Raw genomic sequence first — 23,753 nt, 5'->3', positions numbered from 1 at the left:
GGCCAGAAACTTACTTTTATTAAAGCTGTTCTATGTAATTTCGTCGAAGTCGCAATGAAAAATATCCTTTATTCGCGGTGACTAGTTTTGGTATGACGTCATTTGCCGAACGATTGCCTATAAATAAATTACAGCTGTTGTTACAAACTTTCTTGAAATTGAACAATTTCACGTACGGATGACATTGTTCTTGCTCGTATAAAAAAAAAGTTACATACACTACTGGCCATTAAAATTGCTACACCAAGAAGAAATGCAGATGATAAACGGGTATTCATTGGACAAATGTATTATACGAGAACTGACATGTGATTACATTTCCACGCAGTTCGGGTGCATAGATCCTGAGAAATCAGTACCCAGAACAACCACCTCTGGCCGTAATAACGGTCTTGATACGCCTGAGCATTGAGTCAAACAGAGCTTGGATGGCGTGTACAGGTACAGCTGCCCATGTAGCTTCAACACGATACCACAGTTCATCAAGAGTAGTGACTGGCGTATTGCGATGAGCCAGTTGCTCGGCCACCATTGACGAGACGTTTTCAGTTGGTGAGAGATCTGGAGAATGTGCTGACCAGGGCAGCAGTCGAACATTTTCTGTATCCAGAAAGGCCTGTACAGAATCTGCAACATGCGGTCGTAAACTACCCTGCTGAAATGTAGGGTTTCGCAGGGATCGAATGAAGGGTAGAGCCACGGGTCGTAACACATCTGAAATGTAACGTCCACTGTTCAAAGTGCCCTCAGTGCGAACAGGAGGTGACCGAGACGTGTAACCAATGGCACCCCATACCATCACGCCGGGTGATACGCCAGTATGGTGATGACGAATACACGCTTCCAATGTGCGTTCACCGCGATGTCGCCCAACACGGATGTGACCATCATGATGCTGTAAAGAGAACCTGGATTCATCCGAAAAAATGACGTTTTGCCATTCGTGCACCCAGGTTCGTCGTTGAGTACATCATCGCAGGCGCTCCTGTCTGTAATGCAGCGTCAAGGGTAACCGCAGCCATGGTCTCCGAGCTGCTGCAAACGTCGTCGAACTGTTCGTGCAAATAGTTGTTGTCTTGCAAACGTTCCCATCGAGACGTGGCTACACGATCCGTTACAGCCATGCGGATAAGATGCCTGTCATCTCGACTGCTAGTGATACCAGGCCGTTGGGATGCAGCACGGCGTTCCGTATTACACAACTGAACCCACCGATTCTATATTCTTCTAACAGTCATTGGATCTCGACCAACGCGAGCAGCAATGTCGCGATACGATAAACCGCAATCGCGATAGGCTACAATCCGACCTTTATCAAAGTCGGAAACATGATGGTACGCATTTCTCCTTCTTACACGAGGCATCACAACAACGTTACACCAGGCAACGCCGGTCAACTGCAGTTTGTGTATGAGAAATCGGTTGGAAACTTTCCTCATGTCAGCACGTTGTAGGTGTCGCCACCGGCGCCAACCTTGTGTGAATGCTCTGGAAAGCTAATCATTTGCATATCACAGCATCTTCTTCCTGTCGGTTAAATTTCGCGTCTGTAGTACGTCATCTTCGTGGTGTAGAAATTTTAATGGCCAGTAGTGTACTTGCATCGTAAGTACTGAAACTTAATACAGCCAGTAACTCACATTTTCAAGTAGTGACAATCGTCATTTATGAGGAATGTATGCAAAATCATCTACAGCGTGTTAACAGTGCTTTTTGTCAAATAGCACCAGGACAATTGATAGCTACATGAAGCTACAGCAGCTTGAAAGTAAATTCGCCAGAAGCCGCTATAGTAGCATATGAACCTGTGCGCGCTCTACAGCGACAATCGAACAGATTCTTAAAACCTACAGTTATATAGCTTATTCTGAAGGTGGCAGGGGTAAAATACAGGGAGCGAAAGGCTGTTTACAATTTGTACAGAAACCAGATGGCAGTTATAAGAGTCGAGGGGCATGAAAGGGAAGCAGTGGTTGGGAAGGGAGTGAGACAGGTGTGTAGCCTCTCCCCGATGTTATTCAATCTGTGTATTGAGCAAGCAGTAAAGTAAACAAAAGAAAAATTCGGAGTAGGTAAAAAATCCATGGAGAAGAAATAAAAACTTTGAGGTTCGCCGATGACATTGTAATTCTGTCACAGACAGCAAAGGACTTGGAAGAGCAGTTAAACGGAATGGACAGTGTCTTGAAAGGAGGGTATAAGATGAACATCAACAAAAGCAAAACAAGGATAATGGAATGTAGTCTAATTGAGTCGGGTGATGCTGAGGGAATTAGATTAGGAAATGACACACTTAAAGTAGTAAAGGAGTTTTGGTACTTGGGCAGCAAAATAACTGATTATGGTCGAAGTAGAGAGGATATGAAATGTAGAGTGGCAATGGCAAGGAAAGCGTTTCTGAAGAAGAAAAATTTGTTAACATCGAGTGTAGATTTAAATGTCAGGAAGTCGTTTCTGAAAGTATTTGTATGGACTGTAGCCATGTATGGAAGTGAAACGTGGACGATAAATAGTTTAGACAAGAAGAGAATAGAAGCTTTCGAAATGTGGTGCTACAGAAGAATGCTGAAGATTAGATGGGTAGATCACATAACTAATGAGGAAGTATTGAATAGAATTGGGGAGAAGAGGAGCTTGTGGCACAACTTGACTAGAAGAAGGGATCGGTTGGTAGGACATGTTCTGAGACATCGATGGATCACCAATTTAGTATTGGAGGGCAGCGTGGAGGGTAAAAATCGTAGAGGGAGACCAAGAGATGAATACACTAAGCAGATTCGGAAGGATGTAGGCTGCAGTAGGTACTGGGAGATGAAGAAGCTTGCACAGGATAGAGTAGCATGGGGAGCTGCATCAAACCAGTCTCAGGACTGAAGACCACAACAACAACAATAAACATTAAGTGTTCAACACATTAAGTGTAATAAAAATAATAACTGGGTTAAAGGTGCAGCGTCATACTACGGCAGAACTGTAATCAGATAGCAGAATGTTTAAAGCATAATAGTAGGCATCATGTAGTAAAACAAAAACTTAATAATGAGGAATAACTATGGAACGCCACATTACAGCTTAATCCGTACTCATAAAAAGAAACCCATTATTCATATTAAAAGTCACGGTCAAATCATAGTTAATACTCATTCGTTGTTTACCGCTAAAGATGAAGCATTCGTGGTGTAACACTTGTCTTTACATGTGACGTCAGTTTTCTATATGTACAAACTCGCGTTAATAGAGGAACATTCCCTTAGTTAGTCGATTTTACTTTATATTTATTTATATACAACAGAAATAAAACCACAAAAATGAGGCTTCCAATCGCTTCTACAGAGTTCCTACAATCATTTTGTTACATTGATATCAAATAGCAGTTGTCAAATGGCTCACACCTAATCGAAAGGAACATATTTTTTAATTTTTATTATTCATTCCTGACTTATATAAATACAATGAATGACCGTCCTTATTTGATTCACATGTTTGCCGCACACAGTGAATCACCAAAAAGCCTAAATTATCCATAAATCGTCAACTCCTTTAAGACGCCATGCAACCCCAAACTGATTACTACACCCAGAGGACGCTGACCATGATAGACTTTTTATTTTGGAAAAAGAAAAATGTCGATTAAAGTCTGACCGTTCATTAAGCAACTTATCTGGTTCCTTAATACTGCTCTAATAGGTCTCAACTTCCTCTAAAACGTGAAGCTTTAAATCTTTACAAATAACATGCAATATCTTCGGCGTGTTCTCTAAGCTCCCAGTTACGTGATCCCTCATTATGCTATTGTTGATCAAAATCCGTCCTTTTAGCGGTACCGACATATCTAACCATCTAATTTATATCGCAGATACCACATGTCAATCTATAGACGCAATGTGCGTCATATTTCTCTATCTTATTCTTTTCCAACCTGTGTTTTAACTTGTATTTCGAAAGACGAACCGTTTGGAACGTTGCCTGAAACCTCTTCGGAAAAGGTAATTCCAATTTTCCTATTGGAAGTATTTCAGTTTTATTTATTTATTCTTCATAATTACAACCTATTATCTGAGAAGTTAAAAGCAGCAATACAAATCACATCTCCTTGCATAGTAACAAATTACTTATTACCTATTTATTTCTGATCCTTAATTTTTAAAATACAACCACTTCTACCACTACAAAAGTACGATAAAAACCTTAACAAGCTACCCAACTGTTAATACTACTATAAGCACTACCGAATCTGCCCTTACGCGGAACTTTAGTTCGTTCATGCCTCCGACAGATTTGCGTTACCAGATTACTCTTATAATCATCGGCCACTGCCATGTGTCTGAGAATGCTGACTTCATTCTGCACCTCATTTTCTTCAAGTGGTAGTTTGCAAACACCAGTGACTATCGCGTGAAAGAAAACCTTTTCGTGTTGCGCCGGATGGTTAGAATCATTCCTGATATTATAGAAAATGACCTTAGTAAATGATATTTTAAAAGTGATTTTTATTTGGTTTTAGCCGTTCATCCTGGATACCTTCCCCTGCAAGCGGCGTCGTTGCAGCCGAAGAGGGCGGGAAACTACGCAGTCGGAAAATATCGCTTCCAAATGAATGTGATAACTTTCGAACACAATATTCTGAAAGCCCGGAAAACGGAGATCTGTGAACAAGCCAGAAAAGGATAATGAAGGGACATATTAATAATATTAATAAGGTTGCAACAACGACACGTCGGGAGAAAGTGCAGGCCTCCGAACGTTGCGGGTTTTCGAATCCCGTTTGAAGTACCGTAGAAAGCTGTGGTGGCCGCTTTTTAAACCTTACGGCAACGTCATCAGTCACGTCGCTGAAACGTGGAAGACGTTCGAAGCATACCGTGTCCTCAATGGTGACCATCGCTTAAAAACTGAAACTACGGAAACACGTGCCTTCCTACTTGGTTATTGTCGGTTGCAGGGATGTCATCAAGTGCGTTGGCCAGCCGCGCACCTGTTCAGGTTGTGGCCAGGAAGGCCATGTCCATTCCGAGTGTCTCCGACGTAGACTGATTCGGACGCTGATCGGAGACGTCGCTCCTCCTGCGGTGCTCACTGTGTTACCTCTTCCTTACGCATCTGCGGCAGTGCTGCCTGCAACGCCCCTTCTGAATCAGTCGGTACCCGTGTCGGTTCCTCTCGACGAAGCGATGGACGTTCCACCTGTCTCTCCTACACCCCTGCCCGAAGCGGTACAAATGAACGACGAATGTCAGCAGGCATAAGCTCTCTGTCCCGACCCCATGGTTGTTGATCATGGAGCTGTACCTACCTCCGCCTTTTTGCCATCTGGCCACATGTAGGGACGCTAGCAGCCCGCCATCCGACACGGAACAGCATGTTAGGAAGCAAAGGTCGCCGAGGAAACGGAGGAGACAACCCCTTTTGATGACTGCGTCCATCGGAAGTCTGCACAGGATGACGACTCTGCTACTGATGGTGCGCGCTGTCCTCTGACGCTCTGACACCTGACGACGCGACGTCCTTCCCTGCCTCCATCTCCAGTCAGCGTCCACCTCCGGACACCGACCGTCCCCCGCCTACGTCTGATTCGGTTGCCTCCCTTTCTGTGTCTGGCGCTACCTGTGGGCGCACCTATCATAATGTTCCACTGAACTGGTTGGTCCGGTGACATATCTGTCTTCTGGGCGGAGGAGGTCGATGCTGAGGATGGACATTCTGGAGGGTACAGAACGATGGATCCCCCCTTGGTGGGGTCGGCTCCCTCCCCGTCGCAGTGATGTGCCCTTCTGTGGGGGCCTAACAGGGAGTTCCTTGTACTTCCTCCGTGTTTGAATCGCCTGTCCTCCTGTGATGGCAGCTTTTCAGACTTATCGCATAGCCGGCCGGAGTAGCCGTGCGGTTCTAGGCGCTACAGTCTGGAGCCGAGCCACCGCTACGGTCGCAGGTTCGAATCCTGCCTCGGGCATGGATGTGTGTGATGTCCTTAGGTTAGTTAGGTTTAATTAGTTCTAAGTTCTAGGCGACTGATGACCTCAGAAGTTAAGTCGTATAGTGCTCAGAGCCATTTGAACCATTTTGAACTTATCGCATAGCCACGGTCAATGTCAACACTATTCGCGTACGCTACAAACTGGCTTTACTCCATGACATGCTGTATGCCACGGACGTTGACGAAGCTCTCCTTCAGGACGTGCACGTTGCAACTTCCTGTGCTTCCCACGGTTTTACAACACATGTCTCTCATGCCCCTAGTAGTAGGGTGGCGATCCTCTTTCGTGACAGTATCCTAGTTGATGCAGTTGCCTATCTCCCTGATGCCAGAGGTATGGCTTTCACGTTTAGTGGCGTCAGGATCATAAATGTCTATGCGCCATGTGGTTCTGGTCGCCGCCGAGAACGTTCCACCTTCTTCTCAGCGACAGTCACACCTCTGTTCCTGGGCTGGCAGGATGCATTGATCATGGGAGGCGATTTCAACTCTACCCAGGCACACAAAGACCAATTACCACGTCACTCTGCGCGCGACTCTAGCGACAATTCTCCAGCACCTCAGCCTGGCGGATTCTTGGGAGCATGTTCATGGCGATCGTCCAGGGTTTACACATTTCACCAGTCAGTCTTCCAGCCGATTCGATCGTGTTTACATCTCCCGCGATATTATCAGTGGGTCGCCGGCTACTGAAGTCCGGCCCCCTGCGTTCTCTGACCATGACGCATATATCTGCACCATCAATCTCTGCCGACGAAAGGTGGCGCGGCCGTGGACCATGCAAACTGAACACGATTGCGAGCTAACATCCCAAAGATGTTTGGGCCCACATGCGGTTCCTCTTCGAAATGTCTTGGCTCAAACTCGTCTAGGGGTTGAACCGCATGTGTCGCATTACACGCCTTAAATTAGACACTTGTAACCCTTTGGTTAAATTGTCTGTCTGGTGGCAAGTTTGCGAAATACGAAGTTAGTATAGCATACAGTAACAGTGATAATGATATCGGGAACTAAATTAACGACCCATAAATGATGTAGGCGACACAGTTGCAATTTGGTTAGAATAATGTTTATACAGAAAGCAAACTAATAGCAAAAGTGGTCGTATTTAGAGTTACTGTTACACTCGAGCGCATATCCATTTGACACAGTTCGATCGTTCACAATCTCATCGCGAATTACCAGTCCAATGCTTCACTTCGTTAACTTTGCGAAAAGTTAGAGTTCACACCAGGTGCACGGCTGCTCACCGCTCAGAGACTAAGTCCCGCGATACCACACAAGGCGAAATATTCTAAGCCGTTTCACTTCCTATCTACCTAAAGACTAATCCTCCGCTTTCGCGTCTCAATGTGAACTACACCCTTTGGCGTCTCCAGCCGAACTGTGCTCTTTGGTGTCTAGACCAGATCTGCCCTCTGCCCGTCTCCAGCCATTCTTGTCATGGTGGGTGCTCTGTGTGAAAACTGATCTCTGCAAGGCCTTGATTGGTTACGGAAGGGAGGTTGCAGTGTAGAGGCGACGGACTCAGGAATTCTATTTCACCATTCTCCGGGAATGTACTATGATGTCGTATTCGCCAGAGCGCCAGGCGATGGCGAATCGTGCTAAGGCACAGCTCACGTCCTTTCTCGCCGCCATCTGGAAGGACCTATGTTCAGGGCGCGCACACTAGATGGGTTAGTGCAAGAGCGTCCATCTATGTATCATGTCATAGCGGAACGACGCCACCGTCAGAGGAATTTGATTTGTGTTCTTACTACTGATGGGCAGCGTTTTGATAACCAACTGGATATCGGGTCTACCCCCGTGCATTTTATGTTACGCTGTAAGCTGAACAACATCAGCGCCCTGCCAACATTACAGGGTTCTCCAGACTCCTTTGGCTCGGTTCCTGTGGAAGCGACAATGGATCTGATTGCTAATGTCACGGAGGACGAAGTCCATGACGCTATCCAGGTGGGTTCTACGAACAGGTCGCCTGGCCCTGACGGCCTGCCATTGGAGTTTTATCGGACATTTCGTCCCATCCTAGCTCCAGTGTGGACGGAAATTTGTCGGGACTTTATGTCACCTTTCGTGCCGATTCCAGACGATTTCCTCGATGGTTTCCTCATTCCCATCCACAAGCCTCGGGGTAACTCACGGATATGCGATTACCGCCCCTTGACGTTACTCAACAGCGATACAAAGATCTTTACCCGGCTGTTAGCTGCGCGGCTTAAACGGACAGTTCGGTACGTGATTTCCCCCGATCAAACTTTGGGAGGTACCAATAACACCCACACTGCCCTCTGTCGCTATCGGGACATAATCGCTCTTACACACAAATGTCGTACGCCTGGACTTTTGACAGCTCTTGACTCCAGCCAGGCGTTCGATCGAGCCAATCACGACGACTCTAGAAAGGGTGCTTCGTAATATGGGCTATCCTGATACTACCGTCGACGTAGAAATGCGTCTTCTTCATGGAGCTACGTCTCGTGTACTCTACAACGGCCGTCTTACTCTTCCCATCTCGATCCGTCGATCAGTACGTCAAGGCTGCCCGCTCTCGGCACTGCTGTATGCATTCGCCATGAAACCGTTGCTATGATGCCTCCGCCAACGCCTCTCTGGGATGTCTCTCGGTGACCATGTATTCAACTGCACTGCAGATTCAGATATTATCGTCATCGTTCTTCGTAGCGGTGCTGAGGTCAAGGAGTCACTGGCATGGGTTACCACCTACGGTGAATCTTCTGGCCGCTGCTTTAACGTCTGCACATCGAGCGCCATTGCTAAAGGTGCGGAACTTTCTGCGGACAGTGCTGCTCCTTTGCGTGTCGCTGATACTCTCCGATGCTTAGGACCCGATTTCGCAAGTGATCTGCGGTGGACAGTTGCCCTCAACTGGCGATGTTTACTTTTCCAACTTCGATCTGGACTCTTAAATCATCGTTCACGAGCGCTCCATCTTCTGCAACGCACACAATACGTAAATGTATATTTGGCGTCACGTATACCCCACGTGGCACAGACACTTCCTATTCCACCATCAATGGCCCGCCGCATGCTAGCGGTAATGAGTTCGTTTGTTTGCCACGGCTTGCTGTTCAAGATAAGGTACGAAACCATGACCCTCCCGCGGTGCAAGGACAGTGTAGGTCTGATCCTGTGCCTGACAGAGCGGTAGCCCTTTTCATTGGCTCTCACATGACGTTGTGGCGCCGTAGTTCTACGTGTCTTACCAGCCTACTGCTGGAAGCCCTTGCACCACACTCTCTCTCAGCACCTACGCAAATTTCGGAAGTCCCGGCGCCCTTCTTTTACTTCCGCCACTTTTTCCTTGAACTGTGCTACGTCCGTACTGTGAAACTGCTGGCGCAATTGACATCCACGAAGGCGATCTATGGTTTCCTTCAGCAGCACGCCGATTGGCGTGCCGTTCGGCGATCGGTGAGCGCTCCTGATCTTGAAAGTGACGTCCAGTCTGCATGGTACCTTACTGCCAACGGAAAGCAAGTATGCCAGTCATGCCTTCACAGGATTCATCCCGCAGACACCCCGTTATATGTCGACTGTGATGTTATGGACACAGACGGGTACAGCCTGGAGTGCAGATCGGCGAGAGGTGTCTGGTTCTTGGTGCGACAGATGTTGTCCCTAATTACCTGTACGCCTCCTCATCAGCTACCTACTCAACTGCTCCTCTTTCCGGACGCAGGACACTTCCTGCAAGCGAAGAAGAATTCCGTGAGGCGGATTTGTGGACGCGCAGCACACTACTTGTTTGCTGATGGCAAGAAAAGTATTCATGACTTTCGGCAGTTCCTTAATGAAAACCGTTGTGCAATTGTCCGCAGTCCAAAATACAGACAATTTTTCTCCAATTTTCTCTGCAGTGTCTTCCATAACGCACCACAGAGCTGGGGGTGTTCCTGTCATGAAGAGTTTATCCACGCCTGTTCCACACTTGGAACCGATATACAGTGGTAATCGGAATGTTCTTCTCGGAAAAACTATACTTTGATAGTCTCCATTAAACCGACGTCTTTTTTGCCGGCCGCTGTGGCCGAGTGGCTCTCGGCGCATCAGCCCGGAACCACGCGGCTGCTACGGTCGCAGGTTCGAATCCTGCCTCGGGCACGGATATGTGTGATGTCCTTAGGTTAGTTAGGTTTAAGTAGTTCTAAGTCTAGGGGACTGGTGGCCTCAGATATTAAGTCCTGTCGGCCTTAGAGCCATTTCTGACGTCTTTCTGCGTCTTCCTCCTCACGTGACGCCCGTTTTTGATACTCTTGGTGGTATTAATGACAAAAATAAATAAATAAAAATAGATAAGAACAAAAAGAAAAATAAATAAATAATCGGTGTTCATTGTTCAAAATGTTCAGATGTGTGTGAAATCTTACGGGACTGAACTGCTAAGGTCATCAGTCCCTAAGCTTACACGCTACTTATCCTAAATTATCCTAAGGGCAAACACACACACCCATCCCCAAGGGAGGACTCGAACCTCCGCCCGGACCAGCCGCACAGTCCATGAATGCAACGCCTGAGACAGCTCGGGTCATCCCGCGCGGCGTTGTTCATTGTACCTCTACTCCAAGTTCCCTACGCTTTCCTTAGTTCCTGGAGGGTGGGAACGGGACATGGTAGCCAGGCCTTGGGTTGCGACCACTGCCCACTTTGACCCCCTCTGTCCCAGGTTCGAAACACGCCACTGCTTACTGAGTAACAATCAACACTTGACGAAGAGGGCGGAAGAGCGGACAGAGGTTCAAGGCACTCTCTTGTCTAGGGGTGAGAAAGTGCCACTTAAAGGTGGAAGAATCAGCATGAGGATGCAGAAGGCAATGGAAACTACTGCATTAACGACACTTAACTTGTGTTCACAGGACATGTGGCCTGTTACTGAAAAAGTGTCTGATGATCCCTCCATTCGGATCTCCGGGAGGGAAGTGCCAAGGGGAAGGCGACCATGAGAAAAAGATTCAATAATCAACGAAAGGATAACGTTCTACGAGTCGGGGAGGGCAATATCAGTAGCTTGAACGTGATAGGGAAACTAGAAAATCTGAAATGGGACATTTAAAGACTCAGTCTAGATATAGTAGGGGTCTGTGAAGTGAAACGGAAAGAAGATAAGAATTTCTGGTAATATCAACGGCAGCAGAAAATGGTATAATGGGAGTAGAATTCGTTATGAATAGGAAGGTAGGGCAAAGAGTGTTTTACTGTGAACAGTTTAGTGGTAGGATTGTTCTTATCAGAATCGACAGAAAACCAACACCGACAACGATAGTTCATGTATACTTGCCGATGTCGCAAGCTGAAGGTGAAGAGATAGAGAAGGTATAGAGGATATTGAAAAGGTAATACAGTACCTAAAGAGAGATGAAAATCTAATAGTCATGGGGGACTGGAATGCGGTTGCAAGGGAAGGAATAGAAGAAAAGGTTACAAGAGAATATGGACTTGGGGCGAGGAATGACAGAGGAGAAAGACTAATTGAGTTCTGTAATAAATTTCAGCTATTATTAGCGAATACTCCGTTCAAGAATCACAAGAGAAGGAGGTATACTTGGAAAAGGCCGGGTGATACGGGAAGATTTCAGTCAGATTACATCGTGGTCACACAGAGATTCCGAAATCAGATACTGGATTGTAAGGCGTAGCCAGATCACAATGTGGTAGTGATGAAGAGAAGGCTGAAGTTTAAGACATTAGTCAGGAAGAATCAATAGGCAAAGAAGTGGGTTGCGGAAGTATTATACTATGGAACGACTAGATACGCTTGAAGTTCTTTAAGGCTATAGATACAGCAATAAGGAATAGCTCAGTGGGCAGTACAGTTGAAGAGGAATGGACATCTCTAAAATGGACCAACACAGAAGTTGGAAAGAAAAACATAGTTACAAAGAATGTAACTACGAAGAAACAGAAGAAATACTTCAGTTGATCGATGAAAGAAGGAAATACAAAAATATTGCGGGAAGCTCAGGAAAACAGAAATACAAATCGCTGAAGAATGAAATAAATAGAAAGTACAGGAAAGCTAAGACGAAATGGCTGCATGAAAAATGTGAAGAAATCAAAAAAGAAATTATTGTCGCAAGGGCTGATTCCGCATATAGGACGGTCAAGTTAACCTTCGGTGAAATTAAAGGCAAGACTGGTACAATTAAGACAGTAACCGGATTCCAATATTAAATGCAGAGGAGAGAACGGATGGGAGGAAAGGGTACATTGAAGGCCTCTGTGAGGGGGAATATTCTCTGATGTGATAGAAGAAGAAACAGTAGTCGTTTTAGATGAGATAGGGGATCCAGTATTAGAATCAGAATTTAAAAGAGCTACGGAGGACTTAAGATCAAATAAGGCAGAAGGGATAGATAACATTCCATCAGAATTTCTAAAATCATTGGGGGAAGTGGTAACAAAACGACTTTTCACGTTGGTGTGTAGAATGTATGAGTCTGGCGACGTACCATCTGACTTTCGGAAAAATATCCACACAATTCCAACGACTGCAAAAGCTCACAAGTGCGGGAATTATCGCAAAATCTGCTTAACAGCTCATGCATCCTATTTGCCGACAAGAATAATATACAGGAGAATGGAAAAGAAAATTAAGGATGTGCTAAATGACGATCAGTTTGGCTTTAGAAAAGGTAACAGCACCAGAGAGTCAGTACTGACGTTGCAATTGATAATGGTGGCAAGACTAAAGAACAGTCAAGACAAGTTCATAGGACTGGAAAACGCATTGGACAATGTAAAATGGTGCAAAATGTTCGAAATTCTGGGAAAAATTGGAATAAGCATAGAGAGAGAAGGGTAATATACAATATGCACAAGAGCCAAGAGGGAATAATAAGAGTGGAGGACCAAGAACGAAGTGCTCGGATTAAAAAGGGATAATCTGTACATCTAAGAAGCAATGATGGAAATAAAAGAAAGGTTCAGGAGTGGAATTAAAATTCAAGGTGAAAGGAAATCAATTATACGATTCGCTGATGACAATGCTACCCTGAGTGAAAGTGAAGAAGAATTACATGATCGCCTGAATGGAATGAACAGTCTAATAAGTAAAGAATATGGATTGAGGAAGACGAAAGTAATCAGAAGCAGCAGAAATGAGAACAGCGAGAAACTTAAGATCAGAATTGATCGCCACGAAGTAGATGAAGTTAAGGAATTTCGCTGCCTAGGCAGCAAAATAAGCAGCGACGGACGGAGCAAGGAGGACATCAAAAGCAGAGTAGCACTGGCAGACAGGGCATTCTTGGCCAAGAGAAGCCTACTAGTATCAAACGTAGGCCTTAATTTGAGAAATGAATTTCTGAGAATGTACGTATGGAGCACAGCATTGTACGGTAGTGAAACATGGACTGTGAGATATGGTGCTATAGATGAATGTTGAAAATTAGATGGACTGATAAAGTAAGGAATGAGGAGGTTCTGCGCAGAATCGGAGAGGAAAGGAATAAGTGAAAAATACTGACAAAGAGAAAGGGTAGGATGATAGACATCTGTTAAGACGTGAGGGAATACTTCCATGGTACTAGAGGGAGCTGTAGAGGACAGACTCTGTACAGGAAGCAGAGATTGGAATACATCCAGCAAATAATTGTGGACATAGTTTTGCAAGTGCTACTCCGAAACGAAGAGGTTGGCGCGGAAGAGGAATTAGTGGCGGGCATCAAACCAGTCAGAAAACTGATGACCCAAAAAAAAAAGTCAGTAGATCTTGAAGCAAGCATGTGTTCTTTCACCATTTCTCATAGCGAGAAACCACATGGAGTCAAATCGGGTGACCGTGGTGACCACTTCGAAGGTCCATCTCTTCCACTCCAGCGTCTACCAAATGTTTCATCCAGCTAATGTCGAACCTCTAAGGAATAATGCGATAGTGCACCATCTTGCTGGAAATAACCCGAGGGACAGAGTTTCAACAACAAATGTACTTCGAATACCGCATCGCACGTTAACTGTCGGAGAGCATCGAGTGTGCTCTCCCAATTCATAATGATTGTCTGTACGCCAAATGACGCAACTGTGCTTATTCACGTTGCCGCTGGCATGAAATGTGACTTTACCCCACATAAAGATCACAACATCGGGATCTGTGTCAGTCATTTCTAATAACGCTTCTGCAACTCGTACACGAGCAATTTTATCAGCGTCAAATAAGGCCTGTGTCATTTGAATGTGGTACGGTTTCATTCCCAAATTGAAATGAAGATTTCTTAAGGCACTTGTACGGGGTTTCTAATGCTAATCTCTTACTTGACTTTCCTGACCTCCTTATCACTGTGATGTTGTCTTCGACTCGAATAGTTCTTAGACGTCCACTTTTTCCTTTACAGTCAAATGCAAATCGTTCTGAGCATTATGGGATTGAACATTTGAGGTCATCAGTCCCCTAGACTTAGAACTTAAACCTGACTAACCTAAGGACATCACACACATCCATACCCGAGGCAGGAGTCGAACCTGCGACCGTAGCAGCAGCGCGGTTCCATACTGAAGCGCCTAGAACCGCTCAGCCACAATGGCCGGCCTTTACAGTCATTCGGCACAGACCCGAGCGCACAAATAGTTGAACGGCTTGGAGGATCCTTACGAAACTGTTACTGAAACAACTTTGTTCTTATTATTGAGGGTGACCCAAACACTTCCATCCAAGTTCCTACCTTCCTTATCTCTGCCAAAAGAAAATTTAAAATTACGTAGTTCGATAAGAGTGGTAACATCTTTTTGGACAGTCCTGAAACAGTACCCTGGACTCCAAAACCTCGCTGACTGCTGTTGCAGTTGCCTCGTATTTTTGAAAGCCGACGTGGTATTAGAGTATGTCTGATGGCGCGTCCCAAACCATCACAACTGGTTTCCGTCTGCTACGATGTTCACGAATGCAGGCTGCCTGATGGTGCTCACTAAGCTTGTCGTGTAACAAACATACGTAAAAACACTGTGAAGTCTTTTAAATAAAGTCGTTATGGAAGCTAACGAGTAATATGCACAAATATAAGACTACACACGATACACATTGGACATAAAATAAACAATGTTAGCGACGCAATTTCTACAGCTACATCTCATATATGGCGCAAGACACTTTACGGTGTATTTTGGAGGGTACTTCAGGTGACGCTATCGTATCGTCCTTTTAATGTTCCATTCTTGAATGGTGGGTGGGAACTGGTGGTAAACTCTAACTTCTCTTTTTTTCTTATTTTTTTATAATTTTCTTTGCGGCCGTTTCGAATGACGTGCGTGGGAGTAAGTAATAAGTTGTCTGGTCTCTCTTGGAGAGTACGCTTTCCACGACCTCATGTCATGTGGCGTCTGCCATTGGAGACTGATGAGCATCTCCGTGATCCTCCCCCAGTCACTAAACGAAATTGTCAGGAAACGCATCACTCCTCTTTGTGTCTGCCTCCTCGATTAACCTAATTTCGCATGGTTTCCAGACTGAGAGCAATACCCAAGAATCGATCTAACGAGTGCTTTGTAAACCACTTCTTGTGACAATGAATTACATTTCCTAAGGATTCCTCCTATTAATCTCAGCCTGAAATATGCTTGTCCTACAGCTAGTTCCCATAACTGGTTTCACGTGAAATCGATCCGGACACATACTCCTACTTATTTTACTGTTGTTATTGCTTCCAATGATTTACCTTCAGTAGTAGAATTAAACAGTAATGGACGTTCCCACCGAAAAAAATCTTCACTACCTTCTTTGCTACCTAATCAAAGCCGTATGAAACTTTACAGTTCAGAATCTAGATAATGTTCTAGATTTCCTTGCTATATTTTGTCCGCAGTTCCATCTCCAACCGTTGCTTTGAATAGTGTTCTGTAAAAAATTTTTGTAAATACTCTATGTAGCTCGCTTTCACTGCACAATAGACAAAAGTCAGTACCTGAAAATTTGCTTGTATCACTAAACAGAGATCTTGAGGAATTCAGCTCACTTTATTCGTTCATGAAGTCCAGAGGACAGTAGACAACGGCATCTTAGATTCCGTGTTCCTTGACTTCCCCAAGGCCTTCTAAGCTGCTCTCTATGATCGTTTCATGGACAAAAAAGAGCTTACGGAATAAAGGACCAACATTTTTTGAGTAGGTTTAGGACTTTCTAGCAGACAGGACTTAACACGTCTTTCGTAACGTGGCGATACCCAAGGGAGTTTACGGTTCGTTATCGTCGAGAAAAAGCCCGGTGAAAGTTTACGCGAAGGTTGCAGGAAAGCTGCATCGCTAGAAAATAGTACCGTTTGGCAGGACAACCCACAATAAGGCAGCTACATACTTTTATGAGCACAACAGATTTGCAGTTTAGTTTTACGAATCGCTCTTTAGCTCACGATGCAAACTCCATTTTGCACAGTTAGTCGAATGTGTTGATAACAGCGTGAGAAGAGGATATTTATTGTGTTCTAACATCGGCTTTTAACTCCCTACATCACAGAAGTAAATTAGAACTTCACAGAATAAGGAGTAAGGCATTTAGTTTGTCACGGACTTTTCCCTATTTTTCCACAAGTAGAAAGTAAGACTGCTTTACATTCCCACATAACAGGAAATTAAATAGCATCAGTTTGGGTATAATAATGTGGGATGATCATCAAAGTTTCATATTAGCGCCGTTTTCTCTCTTAGGTTCCTTTTATGATTTGCCGTACACTACAAGATGAATCCGCAGCTGTTTCGTTTGCGGATGATAATTAGCGTAAATGTTACAGATTCAGTTCAGGACCCAATTGCTGTATCAAATCACGTTCTGAAGAGAAGAAACTCTTCGTTCACAACTGCAATAAAACACAGTACATCCAGTTTCTTTCATACGATTGTGTTCACAATGAGATTCAATTATCTTATGATGTATGGTGTGGGCTGCGCCGCTGGGGGCGCCCAAAAAGTAGAGCTCAGGTAAACAATGAATATAAAGTTTATTAATAAACACATGATCTTAAGTCTCCGTCTAGGGGTTAGAGCTACATCCAAAAGAGAAATGATAATGCGTGGAAGAATCTGGTTATCACCAAAACTCACAATGTCAGCTTGATTGGCAGAAGACCAAACTGAATAGCAAAGTTAAGTTCTGGGTTCACAAAAGGATAGCAGATTTATTAACGAAACACAGCGATATCACAAAGCCAGTTTCCGCACAAGTACATGCAGAAGAGACCATCTTTCGGTGATATCCGACGACGGCACTGGCTGCTGCAAATAGCGGCGGTTTCCGGTAGGAAGACCAGCATCGAGGAAGTGGAGGCTCGATCTTTCCTAAGTTCTTGACCTGTTTTCGGCCATGTGACCCTGCGGAGGCAAGTAGATCTGCAAGGGTAACGACCTCTCGTGGCACTTTTGCTGCCACCCACCGGTCAGGCGGGTACATAAAGCTTTCCTGGTGTCATCTGCTAAGGACCCTCCGGTGGCTTGCTGTGTAGGCCACCAACTAGATACTGGTGTAAGACTGGTTGCTATGTCAAAGGACCCGGACCTAGCATTCCTCCCCTCCATCACATATGAGAGGTTGTGGCACATCTCATAGTCCCGGAAGGTGATCGTTTCCCCACCAGTGACCTGCAGAATCGGCGAACCCAGAGGTCTGATGTTAATGTCCATTGATACGATCATCAGAGTCGTCGAAGTTTCATGCAATAAAAATGGCAGTCTCTGGAATGGCATTTCAACCTTGCAATTTTGCTGAAAAACTTGTGTTAGGCAGCTGCTACGCGCTCTTGAGAGTCAAAGTAGCCCAATAAGCATCACTTTAAATGTTCACATGCGACGGCATGCAGCTTGACTTTCAGGTTGAGTTGCTGCTGCAAGTGATACACTTCATGGCTGGTATACCAAAGCCAAAACAAATGCGTGTTATTGCACATTACCTGTGACACTATGTGCCAAGTAGTGTTGTTCAAGATGAGACATGTAGTTGTCCCTTGGCTTGACCATTTTGTCAGATGTGTGCGATGTAGGTGGTGCAGTGCAAAACCCTTTCACCAGTGGGTCAATGCATGACGCGCAGTTGGAGATTTCCAGTGGAATAGTGGTCATGGCAGACATCTACTCTAACACGAACTCTTGGGCCTGTTGCATATTCTGAAGAAGCAACAAAATTTGGGAGGTCACGTCCACTGGATTTCACGTGCTGGGATGAAAAACAAATATAATTTCACTCGATACTCGGAGTACAAGCAAATAAACACTGTCTACCTGGAAAGTAGAACACCTGTGAGAATTTATTTTACCAGTAAAATTTTCATCGCCAGTTGATATGTACTTCAGCAATAGGGTGCCTGAAAGTGTAGACAAGGAAACCAGTACATACAAACTTTATTAATAAAAACATGTACTCTCCGTCTTGAAGTTAGAGCTACATGCAAAAGACAAATGGTAGTTCTTAAAAGAGTTTGGTTATCACCGAAGTCACCATATCGATTTGACTGCCACGAGACCAAACTGAATAGGAAAGTTAAGTTCTGGGTTCACAAACGAATATGAGGTATAATACAACACAGTGATGCCCCAATACCAATGTCCACACAAGCCCATGCAGAAGAGGCCACTCAGGATTGCAATGGCTGCGCCATGTAGTGCCGCCTTCTGATAGGTAGACGGACATCGAGGAACTGGAGGCTTGATGGTTGCTATGCACTACTACGGTTGGCACCTGGCCCAGAGAGGTCGCTAGGACCGACCAGCCCGTCAATGTGGAGCCACCAGCCTAAATGCCATGGACACAACGGGTTACTACTAGACCTATTTTTTAGCCATGTGACTCCTTGGGGTCAAGTAGGTCCACGAGGCCAAGATCTGTCTTGGTGTTTTTGCTGCCGCCTGCTAACCAGACAGATGCATGAAACTTCCCAGCTGTCGTCTGCTACAGTGGTCCTGGGTTTGCTGTGCAGGCCACCTGCTGGACTTTGGTGTATGACGTGTTGCTTTCTGAGAGGGTGAACAGACCCAACATAGTAATGCTGGTACAATTAGTGAAGCTGCAGACACCATATTTGTGACAATGAGGGCAGATTAATTTCTTGATTTTCTGCAGACGTTGAGTATAATTATCTTTATGACTACAACATCGCCCACAGCTGGTGCTGATGATACATTGTTGTTGTTGTTTTTTATTTTTTTTATTTTTCATTCCAGAATTCTTTCATGTCACATGGGATAATGTTTTGATGCTTTTCCCTTCAAGCACAAAAAATAATTTTAGCCCAAAGGTGGGCTATCATGGCCGTGCATGGTATTAATTAAGGAAGTTCAAGAAGGCATCAGTTTAAGTAACTGGAAGTTATCTCATATATCTACTTTCCTAAGGGATATATGGTTCATATTAGGAACTTGTTTAAAAGTATCAGTATCGTCTTTAAACATAGAGGATAGAGGAAAGTTCTTTAAGTTGCGACCACAGCCTAAAATATTGTTCGAAACATTGTGTAGCAATCTGCAACATCCTTGCACAAGAACTAAAGGCGGTTGCTGATAGAGAGCAACTTTTCAGTCCCATGTTAGACAGACTTATGTTTCCTCTTGGGATAATCTGTGTAAAATTAATTGTATCTTAAGAATGAAATGGAAAGGTTGAAAAACATTTATGATTATTTCAAGTGTGCATCACCATCTGATGATCTAAAATAATCAAATTGCAGAAAAAAATTGTAAGAAGGATGCAGTGCTGTTTACCTGATATACACATCCTGATTTGAAGTTTTCATGGGTTTTTAAAGTCGTTCCAGGTGAAATCCAGATTGGTTCTTACTGACTGGCCATACCAGAGACCTTCATCTTCGTTATTAATCTTTGTAAAACTAAGCAACATAATTTAGTGTGTTATTATTTGGCTTATTTTCTTACTTATGTTTGGATATCTAATCAAACGTTCTACAATATTATTTCTTAAAAGAGATGTTCAGCAGAATAAAAACAAGTAAATAAATACATAAAAATCTAGGTTGTCCAATAAAAATTAGATCTGTCTTTCTAACTCCTATTATACATTGACCTCTGCTTGTTTTTAATATGAACGTTGATTAAGTTTGAAAATACGTTATGATAACTAAACAGAATTTATATTCTCTAGTAAAATGCTTGCAATAGTCTAATAGAACAATTATTAACATGCTGGTTGTAATGTAAGTCAAAGACTCCCAACTGTACTCTGAAGTGTGCCGACATTTAAAAATATTTTAATCATACATTCAGTTTTCCAAAGAAATCAATAATTTCCCTGCACATACATCAACTGTTTTTATAATTGTATACAGTACTGTACTCAAGTGTTTAAAGAGTATGTAGAGGAGTGTGATGAGCATAGTTTTTGAAAACCAAAGCTCATCTGTGAATAGAATTACTTACTGATTTTCTGTTCGACATACATAGAAATGTAGAAGTACCACGATATCGTATTTAATAAACAAAAACATACTGTTATCAGTACCTACAGATGAATATAACTCGTCACACTGTGACCATATTACTAGTTTACTGTACATTCCATTTCATTCAAGTACGAATTTCCTATACGTTTACTTCCAGTTTCCCAAACTACACATTCCATCCTATGTGTGGTTTTCATTTTTCGTTGCTCCCATACTAAAGTAACGTTATCGTTATTGTTGGTCAGACCAAAAATATATGTTATAAAACAAAACAATGGTAGGTAAATCATCAAACAATACATGATGCTGAGGCTGTTTTATATGCGTGATGCATTACAGTGGAAGTCAGTTTCCTCTCGACATTTCTGAAGATAATTGATCGCAACGTTCTGAATGCCAAATATTTTGATTACTCTTGAACTTGAACTATGATACTAGACACCATACAGAACAGAAAAGAATGGTGCATGGTTTTGATCGTTACGCGCATTCTTCAACAGCAGATATGATTTCGTATTGCAAAGCAATAACCGAATTTCTCGTACAATGAACATATGCGTAAGTGGAATCCTATCTGATGTTCCTTTCTGAGGAACTAAAAGCATATCGCATTAGTACCTTAAACTTCATCTGTTATATAAAATGAAGTTTAATGAGACATATTATTTTCTTACAACAGTTCAACAACGACTACCTTATGTTCGAGCCGACTGACGCCCTCGTCAGGAAAGTGACTGAAATCACGGATCTGCCAGTTTTCTACTATGAGTTTGATTACCACGTGGACAGCGTCAACTCTTCAGAGTGGGGTAAGTACAAAGAATTCTTTAAAGACAAAATAAAACGAAAAATTTATCGTTACGCAGTATCACGAATAAAATTTTCTTGAAGTTGCGATCCCCAGCTTTGATAAAATACGTTATTTATTTTTTTTTTTTTTTTATAACACCGAAACACTGCTACAAGACTATTTTTCTGCAAGTTCCTTCATTATCATCTGGCAGACTTTAATGTTTATAATGGATTATGTTGTGTTTGGGTACTGGATGACGTTGTGCCACACACCAGGCCCACTTGCTTACACATAATTATCTATATATTTAATATATTCTGCAATGATACATATGTAAGATATATCATTTTAAGATTTAAACTCTGCCAGGTGATGACGAAATAGTCGAAATTAGTTGCAGCAACATATAGTTTCTTAGCATCTTTTAGGTAGTACACTATGTGATCAAAAGTATCCGGACAACTGGCTAAAAATGATTTACAAGTTCGTGGCGCCCTCCAACGGTAACGCTAGAGTTCAATATGGTGTTGGTCCACCCTTAGCCCAGCTTCCACTCTCGCAGGCATACGTTCAATCATGTGCCGGAAGGTTTCTTGGGGATTATCAGCCCATTCTTCATGGAGTGCTGCACTGGGGAGAGGTATCGATGTCTGTCGGTGAAGCCTGGTACGAAGTCGGCATTCCAAAACATCCCAAAGGTGTTCTATAGGATTCAGGTCAGGACTCTGTGCAGGCCAGTCCATCACAGGGATGTTATTGTCGTGTAACCTCTCCGCCACAGGCTGTGCATTACGAACAGGTGCTCGATCGTGTTGAAAGATGCAATCACCATTCCTAATTGCTCTTCAACAGTGGGAAGCAAGAAGGTGCTTAAAACATCAATGTAGGGACCTGTGGATGTTTATGAATGGAAAATCTCCCGTAGAGACGTATGACACAAGTGACACTTCAATCACCTGACCACGTTAAAAGTCCATGAGTTCCGCAGAGCGCCCCATTCTGCTCTCTCACGATGTCTAATGACCATCAGGTCGCTGATATGGAGTATCTGGCAGTAGGTGGCAGCACGATGCACCTAATATTAAAAACGTGTGTTTTTGGTCGTGTCCGGATACTATTGATCTCATAGTGTGTATGTAAAAATGTCTAGTGTCATGAATACTGCGATTCTTACATTGTTCTGTAGGGTTCTGGACTGACATAGTGCATACTAGCCACAAGACAACTTTGAGCACGACCTGTCATCGCAGTTTACACCTTCTACAAACAAAAGAAAATTGGATGAATGTTTTTGTAATCTGGTCAAACATAGTTTTTGAAAAAGGTCATGCTTATAGGCAATAACATGTGCAGTAATATGCAGCCTCGCTAAGGCGTAAGCCATAGTCTCAATTTTGTAATAATTATACAGAATAATAAAACTAATTTGACAAAACGGTAAAATTACTTGCAACGCATGCAGATAGCTTGCCACCTCGCTTTTCCTGTAACATTTCTTGTCTTTGCTAACAACTACACCAGCACATAATTATTAATAACAACGTCTATAAAACTTACTACGTTTCTCGAAATACTGAGTGCTTCAAAAATAATATCGGCCTTTTGATAATTTACTATACGCCGGGGACGTCGTGTCAAGTGATGACACAACGATCTAATGATAGAACAAACATGACTGTTTTCTTTTAAGCACGAAAACGATTTTAGCAATGCCTGTGTCACTCGAACAGAATATCCTGTAGAAGTGTGCAAATAATATGTGCAATAATACCGCTATGTAAATTTTACTTTAAGTTTTACTACAGTACTTCGAATGACAATAACATCTGAAGATCGCAAATCGTATTACTTCTTTGAAAGAGTTAATTGTATTCGTTATGTAAAACGAAGAGCGTCTGACCGGATGCTGAATATGCAAGAGACATTGCCCTATAGTCCAACAAAAAATTAAGAAGACGAGAAGTGAATTAGCAGTTCCAATGCCGTCTAAGTGAAGAGTTTTAAGGAAACGTTTGCCATCATCTTCATAATGTTTATATTTCTTGGAGACCCTAAATTCAGCTGCTACAGTTTGTGAGAAAAGTTTTTCTTTAATAGTTAATCCACATTTCATCCAAGGATAAACGCTCATGGTGTACGTATTAGGGAGTCAGAATATACTGCTGTGTGAATCACCGTCCCCGAAATTAAAAATTTTTTGTTCCAAACTTTGAGGTCTAGTTTATGAACCATTCTTCTTCCCCGAAGCAAGTGAAACTTAAACAGTTTGTCTTGTTACTCGATGGACCCTTCCTAAACTGCAAGATGAACAAAAGACTTTACCTTGCTACTACATGACGTGTTTCCTGAGTGCCACTAAGCTGTAGTTAAATAATTCTGGGTTTACTACAAAGGACTCGATGCAGGGCCATGAGATTTCTTTCTCTGAAGGTTGATGAAAAAAATAATTTTGTCTATGTGCGTTTACTACCAGGTAACCAACCTCACTTCAGAAATATTGCTACGCAGCGGCGTCAGCAATGATTACAGATATGTTGATTAGGTCATGAGAGAAACTCGAGCATTGCCTGTATATGTTCTGTACTACATATGCTTT

General features: G+C 43.3%; 1 protein-coding gene across 1 annotated transcript in view; it reads left to right on the top strand.

Moving 5' to 3' along the window:
• LOC126474577 (venom carboxylesterase-6-like) overlaps positions 1-23,753 on the top strand; it is a 130,250-nt gene that overhangs the window by 87,326 nt on the left and 19,171 nt on the right. The window contains exon 8 of the mRNA XM_050102052.1: positions 21,044-21,173. Within this exon, the coding sequence (XP_049958009.1) occupies positions 21,044-21,173 (130 nt within the window). The remainder of the gene's footprint in view (positions 1-21,043; positions 21,174-23,753) is intronic.

This window comes from Schistocerca serialis, chromosome 4 (assembly GCF_023864345.2).
Source record: "Schistocerca serialis cubense isolate TAMUIC-IGC-003099 chromosome 4, iqSchSeri2.2, whole genome shotgun sequence".
Taxonomy (NCBI): Eukaryota; Metazoa; Arthropoda; class Insecta; order Orthoptera; family Acrididae; genus Schistocerca; species Schistocerca serialis.
This window is presented reverse-complemented; position numbering and strand designations above follow the sequence as displayed.